The sequence below is a fragment of the Chionomys nivalis genome, chromosome 24, assembly GCF_950005125.1.
Source record: "Chionomys nivalis chromosome 24, mChiNiv1.1, whole genome shotgun sequence".
Taxonomy (NCBI): domain Eukaryota; kingdom Metazoa; phylum Chordata; class Mammalia; order Rodentia; family Cricetidae; genus Chionomys; species Chionomys nivalis.
The window spans coordinates 33,743,427-33,758,629 of record NC_080109.1 but is presented as its reverse complement, the minus strand read 5'-3'; the positions used below and the strand labels follow the sequence as shown (position 1 = coordinate 33,758,629).

General features: G+C 43.0%; 1 protein-coding gene across 1 annotated transcript in view; it reads left to right on the top strand.

Annotated features, from left to right (window-relative positions):
- Nucleotides 1-2,965, top strand: part of Fat4 (FAT atypical cadherin 4) — a 131,014-nt gene extending 128,049 nt beyond the window's left edge. Inside the window, exon 17 of the mRNA XM_057756879.1 lies at nucleotides 7-2,965. Within this exon, the coding sequence (XP_057612862.1) occupies nucleotides 7-1,868 (1,862 nt within the window). The 3' untranslated portion in view covers nucleotides 1,869-2,965. The remainder of the gene's footprint in view (nucleotides 1-6) is intronic.
- Nucleotides 2,966-15,203: the final 12,238 nt, after the last annotated feature.

Here is a 15,203-nt window from a genome sequence, read left to right as displayed (position 1 = left end):
CCACAGGTTTCAATGGCTGCATTGCGTCGGTGCTTTATGGTGGTGAGAGCCTCCCCTTCAGTGGGAAGCACAGCTTGGCCTCCATCTCCAAAACTGACCCTTCGGTAAAGATCGGCTGTCGGGGTCCCAACATCTGTGCCAGCAACCCTTGCTGGGGGGACCTTCTGTGCATCAACCAATGGTATGCCTACAAATGTGTCCCTCCCGGTGACTGTGCCTCCCACCCCTGCCAGAACGGAGGCAGCTGTGAGCCAGGCCTGCTCTCCGGCTACACATGCAGCTGCCCAGAATCACACACCGGGAGGACCTGCGAGACGGTGGTGGCCTGCCTTGGTGTCCTCTGTCCTCAGGGGAAGGTGTGCAGGGCTGGAAGTCCTGGGGGACACGTGTGTGTCCAGACTCAGGACCCAGATGAGATCTCCTTACCGCTGTGGGCTGTGCCTGCCATCGTGGGCAGCTGTGCCACAGCCCTGGCCTTGCTTGTCCTCAGCTTGATTCTATGCAACCAGTGCAGGGGCAAGATGCCCAAGAACCCCAAAGAGGAGAAAAAGCCGAAAGAGAAGAAGAAAAAGGGCAGTGAGAATGTGGCTTTTGACGACCCCGACAACATCCCTCCCTATGGGGATGATCTAGCAGTCAGGAAGCAACCCGAGGGGAACCCCAAGCCTGACATCATAGAGAGAGAGAACCCCTACCTAATCTTTGATGAGACCGACATCCCCCACAACTCAGAGACCATCCCTAGTGCCCCACTGGCTTCACCGGAGCAGGAGATTGAACACTATGACATAGACAACGCCAGCAGCATCGCGCCGTCAGATGCAGACATCATTCAACACTACAAACAATTCCGAAGCCACACTCCGAAGTTTTCCATCCAGAGGCACAGCCCCCTGGGCTTCGCCAGGCAGTCCCCCATGCCCCTGGGAGCAAGCAGTCTGACCTACCAGCCTTCTTCATACGGCCAGGCGTTAAGAACCAGCTCTCTCAGCCACTCGGCCTGCCCCACTCCCAACCCCCTGTCCAGGCACAGCCCAGCTCCTTTCTCCAAACCATCTGCTTTCTACAGAAACAGCCCAGCCAGGGAACTGCACCTTCCACTGCGGGATGGGGGTACGCTGGAAATGCACGGGGACCCCTGCCAACCTGGCATGTTCAACTATGCCACCAGGCTGGGGAGGAGAAGTAAAAGCCCCCAGACCATGGCATCACATGGCTCGAGACCCGGGAGTCGCCTCAAGCAACCCATAGCACAGATCCCTCTAGAATCTTCTCCTCCTGTGGGACTCTCCATTGAGGAGGTAGAGAGGCTCAACACCCCTCGCCCTAGAAACCCCAGCATCTGCAGCGCAGACCATGGGCGGTCCTCTTCTGAGGATGACTGCAGACGGCCCCTGTCCAGAACCAGGAACCCAGCAGATGGTATCCCTGCCCCAGAATCCTCCTCCGATAGTGACTCCCATGATTCCTTCACGTGCTCAGAAATGGAATACGACAGGGAGAAGCCCATGGTCTACACCTCCAGGATGCCCAAGTTATCTCAAGTCAACGAGTCTGACGCAGATGATGAAGATAATTACGGAGCCAGACTGAAACCCAGAAGGTACCACGGACGCAGGGCTGAGGGCGGACCGGTGAGCACCCCTGCAGCGACATCTGGGGCTGCAGATAGCACCCTGAAGCTAGGGCAGCAGGCAGGCAACTTTAACTGGGACAACCTTTTGAACTGGGGCCCGGGGTTTGGCCACTATGTGGATGTCTTTAAAGATTTGGCCTCTCTCCCGGAAAAAGCAGCTGGTAGTGAAGAAGGTAAAAGTGGGGCAGCTAAACCAGCCCCCAAAGATGGGGAGGCCGAACAGTATGTGTGACGTGTGGGCAAGAAACACTCAAAGCAGTCTGCGGCTGCCCACTCGCGTGGGTCACCTTTGTAAAACAGGCCAGTAATAGACCGGACTGGGGGCCGCGGGACACGTTTATTATTAACCACAAAGCTGCTCACATAGACTCCCAAACGACTCTTTAATTTAAATGTGCTTGGTGGAACGGTCCTCCTGCATGCATTGTGTTTTGTGATGAGTTCGGGGGGCATGCAACATTCATTGGGAAGTTTTGCTTTGTGTTTGGTTTGTGGATTTTACACTTACTGCCATTACAGCCGCAGACGTGAGCTGCGCTTTCACAGTGGGGGGGTGCTTGTTTCCATAGTAGTGTTATGGTTGCATTTTACATGGCAAGGTCGCTTCAGTTGAACCAGTCCCCGCAAGGTGCAGGAAGAAACGCGTCCCATCCTCCGATGAAGGACCGCACATTCGCCCTCTTCAGACTTATAGGTTCATATGTGACGTTGCTCAGACATGCCAAGGGCTTGTTTTACATGACGGTGGGTACTAAGATTAAGTCATTTTGTTCAGCACTTTAAAGCTTGCTCAGAAACTGGGTTGACACTCATGTGTCTCTGTGTGAACAGTCATGGTCTCCTGACTTACCTCAGGCTTCCACGAAGAACAAGATGACCGCATACTGTCCCCAGAACACTGCCACCTTCTTTTTCCGGAATAAAGTTCTCAGCGCACTTCTAAGAGACATTTTTTTTTAAAGTTATTTATTGAATAAAAAAAAAAGTTCTATGCTTTTAACATGTAACAAATTGACCTACGCAGGCCCTAATTGGTTTTACTTTCCAGCCATTCAACTTTTACCCCAAGTGCCCAGTTTTTATAATTTATATAAAGTCAGATTGCAACGTTTCTTTCTTTCTGTCCTTTTGTAGATCATTTTTTAATACTGTGTAAAACTTTTTTTTTTTTTTTTTACACCTGAGCTATGTTTTTGATACTGATATTTTCCTAAGCTGGAAACGTTTCTTGCTTTCAGGGAAGGTAAGAAAATGCATTTTTTACATTTGTTACTTATGTAACATTCATATTTCCACAGTTTGATATCTGTAACATACTGTATGCTTTCTACCTGTAAATGGCAACAATAGAATTAAAATATTTATTTAAAACATTGTGTCCTAGGGTGAATATCAGTTTCTATCTTTTCTCTGCTTTCCTGTGGGCAATTGAGAGTATTCTCTTTCTGACAACAAGGCATATAGCAAGTAGTCAGTTCAACTTCCATGGGCTACGATATGTAGTGTCAAAAATCAGAGCTGTGGATAACAGCCAACAAAGACATCTTACGGCCACCCAGCGCATTCTGGCTTACAGAGTCCTGGGACTTCTCTGTGGTATGCTGAGTCTAGCCTAGTTGGGTCCAGGGAGACCAACGTCATGAGCCCTGTTTAAGCACATTTACTAGTTAGAAGTTCTTAGCAGAGTCTGTTCAATGAGAAGCAGCTTAAGACGGGGCTTTCAGCTGGAGAAGCAGCCATGAGCTAAAGCCGGTTGTGAAATATCTCTAGCCCCTGCTTTCTTCAAGAGTTCAGCTCCATATTTTTTTTTCTAACTCCAAGGAAGGTAAGAGAAACAGCAGGGAAGGTCTCCTCCACGGAACTATCTCTAACTTACTGTCCACTCTCACGTGGCATGTCTACACAGTACGCTGTAGTCAAGCCTGACCTCCAGTTTCTAAATTGAAGAAAAGTGACTCCAAAGAGTGGCACATGACAGGATTGTTTATAAAGAACCACAGAACATTTTTAAATGACCTTGCTCCAACCACCAGACCGTGTTTGAATTAATTATATTCCGCAAACTTTGTATTTGTTGAGGATTCTTCAACACCAGCCATCAGCCCACAGCTGAAGAATTTTACAATATAAATGAAATCTTAAAACAGCCAAATTATGAAATTGTATCCTAAATTGCTTTCTGGTGTTTAAAAAGGTTGGGATTATTAATTTTGTTTCAGGATAAGAAGTGAAATGTGGATTAGGATCTAAATCATGACAGCCATTTAATGTGATTGAAGTATCAGATGCTGATCTGATTTTGTCTTTTTGCGTCACCTGTGATGGGCCATACTGTCTAATATTTCCCTGTGAGTCTTAGTGTTTCAAGTGTATCCACCCAAATATGGGGAAATCTTCATGCCTTTTGTGTAACTCAGAACAGAAAACTCTTTCCCCTCTGAGGAAATTCTAAAGCATCTAAGCGACCTCAAGGACACAAAGTTCCTAATTCAGAACAGAGCTGACAGTAAACCGGCAAACAAGATCACAACTAAGGGTTAAGGGCAGAGAAGTGGATGTGAAGAACCCTCAGGAGTTTGAATTCTTATTGCCCTCTCTACTGGTCCTGGATTAGGGCAAATGGCGGTCCTCTAAGAAAGTTCTCAGTGTTTTCTCCTCTTAGTTTTCTTAGTTCCTAAGTTTCTCCTCTGAAGCAAGGGCAGTGTTTGCTGCAAGGAAAATCAGATCTATGTGTAGTCAAGTCTCACACAGAATCTAAATCAATACTCAACTGCCCAAAGTCACAAAGTGGCAGAAATATACTGTCTGGGGGATATGATGAGCAATTTGACAAGGTAATAATCCCAACAAAATAAGCAGCTGATCGTCATCTTGTTCACACACAAAACCACAGCCTTGGAGTTTTATAAAAACCATGAAAGGGGCTCTCTGGGTTTCCTGAAATATCTGCTCCTTCAGCTCTCCTGTGTCTCTCAGACAAGTATTTTGACTTACTTTCAAGAAGAACCTTAATTTATCCCAGAGGAGAGGGGGAGGGGCAGAAAAGACAGGGATGACAAGAAGGGGGAAGAGTATGAGGAGGGGGAGGGGGAGGTTTGTACTACCAGCCAGGAACAGAGCCACAGGCAAAGCACAGAGCTCCCAGGTCTCTGTGGCTTTCAAGGTTGTTTCTACAATTTTCTAAGTTAGGTGATTCATCGATAGCTCATTAAGATAAATTAAAACCATTTTTTTTAAATGGCGAATGAGAAGAGCCTGGAGGGCAGCTCCCCAGCTACGAGTTGTTAGGGAAATGCTTACAAACAAGAAGGCTAATGGGAAACAGAGTCCTCACACTATTGAAAGTCATGTACTTCATAAATATTTTATTTATAAGAAAAAAATACATCACAAAGCAATTTTATTCCATCCAGACATTCCATCTAAGAACAAATCGCTGACATCACACATAGGCATGCATTTTAAACATAAATCTTCAAGAAGTGAGAATGTTTTTGTTTGTGTGTTTTGTTTTGTTTTTAACAGTTTTGAATCAATTGAACAGAACACGGTTTCCTTCACTGTTTTGTTTTGTGAACCCAATTTTAAAAGAAGTAGTATTTCAAACCTGAAAAGGCTTTGCCATGGGAGAAGTGCATTCAGGAATGGTGTGTGCTCTAGCACCTAACCGGGCCTTTCGGAGTCAAGCCTCTCGGTGTGTAGCAAGGCTCTGCCGTTAGTGTTTGCCTGGTACAGGGAATGGCAATGGCACACCAGTCACACAGTTGGGCAGCCAACTATTGGCAGGGTCCATTTGTCCAAGAGGTGTAGCAAGGTGTTTGTATAAATTCAGCAGTTTTCTTTGTGTAATCAAGTCTCACACAGAATCTAAATCAATACTCAACTGCCCAAAGTCACAAAGTGGCAGAAATATACTGTCTGGGAGATATGTAGGCATTATGGTCTACTTCTTCTGGAGCAGACGAGTTAGTCCCAGCAGCTCTTTCCTTACCACCACAGGTATGGTATCTGTGTGACTGACAGGTCCCAGTAAGGAAAGTTACAGAAGGACTTTACACCATTCCTGCACATGTCCTCTGCAGTTACGTCCAACTGAGGCTCAGAAGACAAACCAGACAGCTGCAGCTGTGGAGAGTTCCTCTAGGGACTGTGTTTCATCCAGACTATCCTTTTAACCATCCCACGCCTGGAGAACAAACAAACTAATGAGAACTATCTTCAGAGAGCTGATGGCAAAGGTGTCTGTTTCGCTGTCGCCAAGGCTTGTGTGTCCGCACAACCCCCTCCCCCCGCCCCCATGAGCAACTTGGAGAAGATTTTATTTTAGAAATAGAGTTTTGTGTTCAAGAAATGATCAGTGGTAATAAAAATACTTTCCAAAGTGAATACAATAGACGTATTTTCCAGAGGGAATGGGGCAGAAGAAGCATCAGTCATAATTGCTCATCTCTGCTCAAGCTCAAGACAATGAAGAATTTCACCGGAAGCGTTAGGTTTTACTTTGTTATTGTTTACCCTTTCAGACTCCATCTTGATATGTAGCTCAGGCTGTCCTTGCACTTATAATCCTCCTGCCTCAGCCTCCAAAGTATTGGGATCACAGGTTACTACCACCACATGCAGTCCTCAGAGAGCATCTTAACTAATCTTTCGTCATTTGAAATGAGCATAGGTATCTCCAATTGACTCTAATCTTAGGGCCAGGGCATATTTCTTTCAGTGGCTCTGATTCTATGACACAAAGTGTGTTTCTTTGGCACTGGTTTCAGGGTCAGGGTGTGTTTCTTTGGTTCTGGGTTCAGAGACAAAGACATTTCTTTCCCTGGCTCAGGTCTTAGATCCAGGGTGTGTTTCTTTTACTAGCTCTGGGTTCAGAGTCGGGGTGCTCAGGGACTGGTTGATTTCCTGCTCCAGTTGGCCCCTTTACTCTACAGTCTGAGGGAACAGCCAAGGAATTTACAAAAGTATGCTCCTTCAAGGCAGAGCTTTCAGGTGACCCATTCGGATGTAATTTTATTAGTTTATGACTCCATTTACTGAGCTCCCAAGTCAAGTTCTGAGGCACAACATCAGGATTTTACTCTGGTGAGAAGCTGGGATGGCAGTCTGCATGCTGTTCTAGCCCAGAGAAAATAACCAACTATGGTCCAAGTTCCCTGGCAGTGTCATCGATCTTTAATTTCAAATTGAAACCACATTTCATGTGGCGCAGATGTTGATCAACAGAAGATTCCATTTCGCCTCAGCAGTCTTCATGCCCAGGCCGTTCTTCCTGTCCCCTGTCTGCCAGTCTTGGCCTAGAATGTGCCCCCACATCTGATATTCGACTGAATTTGAAAAATAAGATGTGCCAGGGAAAGGTTTCTTTCGAGAAGTGGTATAATGCAAGCTTTAGGTCTATTGCAAACATGTGTTAATTATTTTACAGCTGCTAATCTGAGGGATTAAAATATATGGCTGGTTGCTGAGTCTGAGGTGATGCTGTTCAAAGTCAGGTCACATGGTTGGTTTCTCATAAGACTCTGGTAAGCTGTGGGAATAGCTTAAAAAGAAGGTAAAAGGTTTGTTCTCCATTGCTGCGGCAGACCCATGCTGGAAAACCTTGAGTTGATGGGCAGCACACATGAGGGTAAATGGTTTAAAGAACAAAGGAGAGGAGACAGAAAGCTGGATGGGTCAGGAAAGAGGGGATCTCAGAGGATCTGGGGCAGGGGTGTATATGATATAGCACAGTGTGTGAAATTCTCAAAGAACCAATGAAAAGGAAAGAAATGTGAAGGACAATCATGGCCATCATTTGGGAAGGCCATTTGAATCCTTCGTGTAATCTAGGCACCAAGCTCAGAAGAACATCTACTGCAGCCTGCTGCATGGATGTGGGGGAGACTGGTTGGAGTCACACAGTTTGCTTCATTAATCTCAGAGAGAAGAGGACTGAGAGCTTCTTTAAGAAGGAGGGAGGCTTGCGCTGTCATGATGCACCTTGAAAAACTGAGTTAGTGGAATATTCAGGAGATCATAAAGAACCAGAGACAGTTGTAAGGGACAAGTCAGCTTCCATACTAACGAAAGGCTATCCCAGGTGTGATGGTCAGCTTTAACTGTCCATTCTCCACAAACTGGAATGGTCAGAAAAGAGCCTCTCAATGGGCAATTATCTACTTTGGGTTGACCTGTGGGTATGCGCTTACGAAATCATCTTAATTAATTGACAGGAGAAGACCCAACCCACTGTGAGCTGCACCAATCCGTAGGCAGAAGGTCCTGAACTATTTGAGAGATTGAACAAGCAAGCAAGTCAGCAAGTAAACCTCTATTGAATCAGTGCTGTCTACTCCAGGCTGTGGATATGATGTGACCAGCTGTTTAAAGGTCTTGCTTTGACTTCCCACAACAAAGGATTGTAACCTGCAAAATAAGGTGAAACAACAACCTGCCTTAGTTAGGGTTTCTATTGCTGTGAAGAGACACCATGACCATGGCAACTCTTATAAAGGAAAATGTTTAATTGGGGTGGCTTACAGTTTAGAAGCTTAGTCCTTTATCATGGCCGACAACGAGCAAGCAGACATGGTGCTGGAGAAGGGGCTGAGAGTTCTATATCTTGATCCACAGGCAGCAGCAGAAGATGCTATGTGCCACACTGGGCATGGCTTGAGCATATGAGACCTTACAATCTGCCTCCACAGTGACACATTTACCTCAACCAGACTATACTCCTAATAGTGCCACTCACTATGGGCCAAGTGTTCCAACACATGAGTCTATGGGGGCCACTCTTATTCAAACCAATACAACTTTTTCTCTCCTAAATTGTTTTTTATCAGGATATTTTATCTCCCTAAACACATGAAACTAGAACACATGGCCATCCTGCATTCAATGGCCACTTTTGAACTGGTCTTTGTGTTTTATCAAAGAAAGAATAACTCTGCCTATGAGTCTGGGTAACAGATCTTTCTCTAACTTTCTTGACAGGAGTCTTTAGCTGCCCACCAACATAGAGAACTATGAAAATAAAAGTTGACTCTGACAAGAGAGGACTTGTAGTTTTGTGTGACTAGACTGCTCTTTGTCAAATCTGGTCAAATTTAAAGACTTCAAAGCCCTGTGTCCCTAGAATTATTGAAATATTTCCAAAGAAAACTATGCTTATGTAAAGGCCTGGAAGAAATGAAGATATTCTAACGAGACACTTATATATCTCAATCCCACTATCAGTCTGTTGAAAACGTGGATCCTAAAGAAATGAGGATTTCCCTGGGAATCTTATGCTGGGAGTCCCTAGCCAGAGGGCGAGTCTGTACCCTAGAAAGAGATGTCGCACAGCTCTAACAACTTGTCAACCACCTTGCAGGATGTCCTGACAACATTGTTAACTGATAGGTCAATGGCAGGATCACACCTTGACCAGGTGCTTGCTTTGATGCTCCATCCCTGCCCACTACTTAAACTTTAATATCACTTCAGGATTCAGAGGTGGACATGGGGGTTTCTCTGTATCACTCTGTCCCTCCCCACAATGTGGCCACATAGAATAAATTTCCTTCTCCTCCTTTCCACTATTAACTAGGCTTTTCTTATTTCCTTATGGAGGATGAGTGCCTTGATGCAACTTTGATAACCAGTAATTCAGCCCCACATTTCATATCTAGGGTAATCAGCTGTTTCAGTTGTTTCTTAAACTGTGTTCCTCAAGTTCAGTTGCAAAGATAATTAAGATGTGTTGTGAGCTTTAAAAAACAGCCCAGTTTACGATGTTTTCAGTAGTCTTCTGTTGTCTTAATTAGCTAAGACTGCGTTAAAATCCTGGTATTTAAATGCTATCGCCATGAGCCAACCCTCCAGTCTGCAGCTGTCATAGCGCAGCCATCCTGAAGTGGGTTCTGTTGATTTTAGGCAAATACTGTCACAGATTGGGTGTCATCTCCAGGGAAAAAAATATGCCCATTTTCCCAGACTGATCATGTTTTGCTGAGTTTGTGGTAAACAAGGCTGCCGTCTAAATTGGTTAAAAGTCCTGAAATACTGAGTAATTACTTCTGACATCTGTCCCCCTGTCTCAAAGTTCTTCCAGCTTTGCAGTCGCAGTGCTGTCGATTTTCCATTTTAATTTCCCTGGGCTTCTTGAGCTGACACAGGACCCTTTGTGGCTACAGTCTGTGGAAAGAAGACATTCAGAACGAAGAGACAAGATGAGTGACCACACGACTCAAGTATTTTCTGACATGTGTTTCTCTAGTCATACATTGTTCTGATTATTCTGCTGAAGCTGAATAATATCTCCTTATATATCTTTGCTTCGCAGTAAATTTCCTCTGTCAAATTTGACATAATTGTAGTAAGGAGGCTGCTAGTTAGTTTCTGGCCATTTAGCCCCAAAATAATCACACAGAAACTATATTATTTAAATCACTGCTTGACCCATTAGCTCTAGCTTCTTATTGGCTAACTCTTATATCTTAATTTAACCCATCTCCATTAATCTGTGCATCACCACCACGAGGTTATGGCCTACCAGCAAAGTTTTAGCATGTCTGTCTCTGGGGGTGGCGCCATGGTTTCTCCCTGACTCTGCCTCCTTTCTCCCAGCATTCAATTTAGTTTTCCCTGCCTAGCTCTGTTTCCCTATAGCTCTGCTATAGGCCCAAACCAGTCCCTTTATTAACTAATGATATTCACAGCATACAGAGGAGAATCCCACATCACCTCCCCTTTTCTGTTTAAATAAAAAGGAAGGTTTTAACTTTAACATAGTAAAATTACTTATAACAAAACAGTTATCAAGGGAGAATTATAGTTACAATATTTATATCTACTTTATCTCATCATAATTAAGAAAAACTATAACTGTACATTCTTCAACTTCGTCAAAGACTCCAGAAGGATATATAATATTATCTAAGTAGACAAAAAGTACATTTTAAACAACTTCCAAAACTCTAAAATTGACAGAGACATCTCGCTGCCAGGACAGTCACCCAAAGTTCTTCTGTACCATTGGGGCATTCGTCTTCAGCCTACAGGCCCATAGTACCCAACAGACTTTTTTTCCATGAAGCAGGAAAATACAAAGACAGTTCTGCCTATATTGGCAGTCTGTCAGTCATTTTCTTTTGTGTCCTGCAAAATGTCTCGCAAACTATTTCATAAAGCAGGAACCATGAAGGACATTCTCACCTTCTTTAGGCAAGTTCAGCAGTCATTTCTCTGTGGGTCCTGCATGTCCAGTTTTTATAGCATACAATGAAGTAGTCCAGGCAAGAGAAGCTTCTTGCCCACATGGCTAGTAAATTCCATAAGGAGTCTCTTCAATGCCCATATTCCTCTTGATGTTATTGGTGCTGCCAGGAGCAGATGTGTCTCACTGTCATGAAAAATCCTAACTTCTTAAAACACTTTAAAGGGTTCTGAAATATTTGAAGAATACTTATCCATCTGAAATACATACATCTCTGTACATCTAGAAAACCTAACTAACATGACTACAAGATTGAATATCATGGATGATTATCTATTAACCTATATTTCTTAATTATACATTACATTTTTAAATGAGCTTTACAAACACAATACCTTAATCAAGAGCAGAAATATACATATAGCAGAATTAACCTTAAATTTGTATCAATAAACCAAGATCCATACCAATGCAAAGTATCCACTTCTATATCATATCCCCCTTAAAATACAAACAAACATTTATAAATAATATTTGGGAATATGGGGGTAGTTTTCTAGACTACTTCTGTTTATTGGGGGCTCTATTAATCAGGTCGTTCATGGTATATCCTGTGTACTAGGTTCATCTCAGTAGTTAAGTGAAGTAATTTTGGGGGGGTGTTCACGGCAACCTTTCAGGAAATCTTGATCCAGCAAACCACATTAGCCTGGAAGCAATCCACAGGTTCTCATCCTCTGTGGAAACAAGGGAAGAACCCCTTTTCCAAAGCAACATATCCTTGGATCCATATTTTGAAATTAAGATACCTTTAAAATATATGTGCTGGTTTAGCTTAGCAGCCCAAAGAAAGAAATGTCTCTCTGTATTTAGCTCCTTTACAGTAAAAAAATTCAAAGAAAACAATAATATACACAATCCAAACTCTCTTTGCATATTCCATCTTCATGTGGCTTTTTAAATCTATTACTTTTTAATATTTATTTTATTATCTTATTCCTTTAATCTATGACTGTCTGTACTCTGTCTCTTTAAAGACTTTGTTTTATATTTTTTATAAACCATTTATTTTCTTTTATAACTCTGTTTCTTCTCTTTCCCAAGCCTACGTACATTTTATCCAACACTGAGACCCATTTTGAGGTCTTTCATGTCTGAATCTGTTCTATTATGTCTGTAATTCTTTACTGTCCAAGAACACTTAAAATGCCAAGGTCTTTTTAAAAACTTAAGCTGAGCCTTTGCTAGGGGAAATATAGCACTTCATGCTTGCCCGTTCAGTCCAGCATGGTGGAGCTGGTCGTCACTGCCTCCAAAAGCTATGCACAATGCCCCTTCTCTAGGCACACAGCCAGTCCCTGTCACCACTAAGCAAGTTGTAGCATGCTGTTCGCAAACACCATTTAAATGCTTGGTCTTCTGAAAAAGCCAGAGATTGCACTGGCAGCATGGCCCAGAAAGCCAGCATTTCAAAATGGCTATGGCTTTTTTTGTTACCGCTGAGTCAGGAAAAATTCTCTTAAGGGAGCTGCAGCATGCTGACTGCAAGCAAAGCCCATTTGGGAAAAAAAAAAAAATGAGGCTAAACTTTGTTTCTTTTAGTGTCTAGAATTCCTTTTCAAGCCCTCTCAGGTTTAACATGGATTAAGTCCACCATGTTGGCGCCAATTTGTAGTAGCAGGCCACTAGTTAGTTTCCAGCCACTTAGGCCTGAAATAATCACACAGAAACTATATTATTTAAATTACTGCTTGGCCCATTAGCTCTAGCTTCTTATTGGCTAACTCTTATATCTTAATTTAACCCATCTCCATTAATCTGTGCATCACCATAAGGGTATGGCCAATCAGCAAAATTTTAGCACATCTGTTTCTGGTGGCAGCTCCATGGCTTCTTTCTGACTCCACCTCCTTTCTCCCAGCATTCAGTTTAGTTTTACCCACCTAGCTCTGCTCCCCTATAGCTCTTCTATAGGCTCAAAGCAGTTCCTTTATTAACCAATGATATTCACAGCATACAGAGGAGAATCCCACATCACATAATTTTATTTTCATTTAAAGGACTTTATTCTTTTATTAATTGTTTGAAGATTTCATGTTAACAATATTTGGTTTTACTTTTATTTCTGTTATAATTGTTCTAATTTTTTTAGATTAAATCACATCATTCTTGCCCTTCCCTTTTCCTCCTCCTACTCTTCTCACGTACCCCTTGCCAGTAGCAAGGTAAATAGCTTATAATTTTGTAAAAAAAAAAAAAAAAAACTGAAACCTAGGCAACATGGAATAGTAAAACAGGTTTAGAAGGAGAAAACAGATTGGCTGGCTGTCATATCAGACCTAGGAAAAATTGTATGTGCTTAGAAATGTAATTTCTGGCAACATATCTCAAATTTAGGAGGAATTAAATATTTGGAAGATGATTGCATGGACAATTAAAAATTAAATTTGTATTCTAGTAAGATAAGACGATTTCAGTATTTTTCCAAAATGAAGCTTGTTTTGAGAATATCCGTACACATGGCTGGTGAGATGGTTCAGCAGGTGAGGGTGCTTGCTGCCGAGCCCGATGACTGGAGTTCGATTCCTGGAATCCGCATGGTGGAGGAAGATAACTGGCTCCTGTAAATTGTTCTTTGAGCCCCAAATAAGCACTGTGGTATGTGTGCACATGCTCACAACCATACCCAAAAATAAACAAATATAATCAAATAAATTTTGAATAGCGTCAACATACTGATAGGATTTGCTAATAAAGGAAGGGGAAATAACAGCAAATAGTTCAGACGTAGGTCCTGCGAAGGCAACAAGGATGTTCTATGTAGACTCATAGCTAAACAGAAACATGGCATCGCTTTTAAAATGGCAGCTTGTGTAATTTTTGACAATGTGACGAGACTAAGACAAGAAAATATTCTTTGAAGATTTAAAGAGAGTGGATTCAGAGTCAGCCACGCTGATTGATGCTCACTTGGTTCTGAAGTGATGCTGCTGAGATTTGGCAGGAGGGAGGAAGCTGGAGGAGGCAGCCAATAAGGGGGTTCAGGGACAGCCTCTGCAGGGCTGAATATTAAAGGAGAGCTTTCAAAGGAAAGGAGCTGCCAGGAGCAGAGCAGAGAGAGAAGTCTCATGCCCCAGGAGGGAGGAGAATGGAGAATCACAGTGGGACCAATTGCATTTTCCATTGCATGAGAAGATGTGCAAACAAGAAAGCCACTAAAAACGAGGACATAGGATTCGCAGCACCCGGATTCACACACTGGGTTAAAAATGTGCTGACTTGGGTTTCACAAACCACCTGGAATTTTCTTTAGGAAAATTCTCAATCATATTTTAATCGCTCAGAGCCATTAATTTTTAAAAGAAGATATGCATAAGGATTAATGACAGTCTCCTGGCATTTTGCTTGCAAAACCCAAGATACCTGCAGTGAGGTTATCTACTCTCAAGAACAAACATTAGCCTCCCTTCTGAGGGTACCCTTCAGTCTCTCTCTCACTGAATATTCATAAAGCACTTAATTTGCATAAACCACAGCACCATCAAACTGTCCGCTCAAGTAAGAAATCGTCACCCAACACATGGCCCCCGTGGCAAACACTCTAAGAGGCATGAAATTAAAATATATCCATAAAATTATATTTAATTGCCCATTTTGGTTCTGTAACTTGGTTGCCTTTCAACAAAGATGAGAGAAATCACCTCTCAGCAGCTGCAACAGATGGTCCTATGTGGTAGCTACAAAACAGGTATGACCTATGACTTATGGTAAGATTCCTGCTGGATGCACGACTGGGAGCCATTGGTCTTCGGCTGCCATGTACCCTTGGTACTCTCTCCTGTGACCCCGCCTTTTGCATTCAGTGTCCTGCAGAGTCTGTAGTTGAAAGCAGGGAACTGCTGGCTTTCTTCTTCAAGCCAGGCTGCCCCTGCAGCTCTTCTCATTTCCTGAAGTCCATGCTGAAGCCAATATTTGATGCTTGGCTGAGCTGCTGGGAGTCACACACTCCCTCCTGACTCCTGACAGCTGAGCAGTGCACACTGTCCATATTCTCTACGTTTATCTAATGAAATAAAATCATGTTCTGTGGAGCATATCTTCTTTCCTAGCAGATTTATTAAAAGGTTAAATCATCTTGGACACAGGACTTGTGCACTCTATATTTTTATTCTGTTCCAAAGAATTTCTCTGTTTAAGACAAGGATCTTATTAAAATCAGGAAGGGGCAGTGACTGAAATTTTGTAGTGTACTAACTGCTGTTTCACTAGAATGATTTCTGTTGGTTTTGTTGTTCCTGTGTATTGGTTTGGGTTGGTTTGGTAGACATATGAGAAAATGGTGAACCCATATCCAGGTCTTCCACATTGATTGATGGGACACAATCT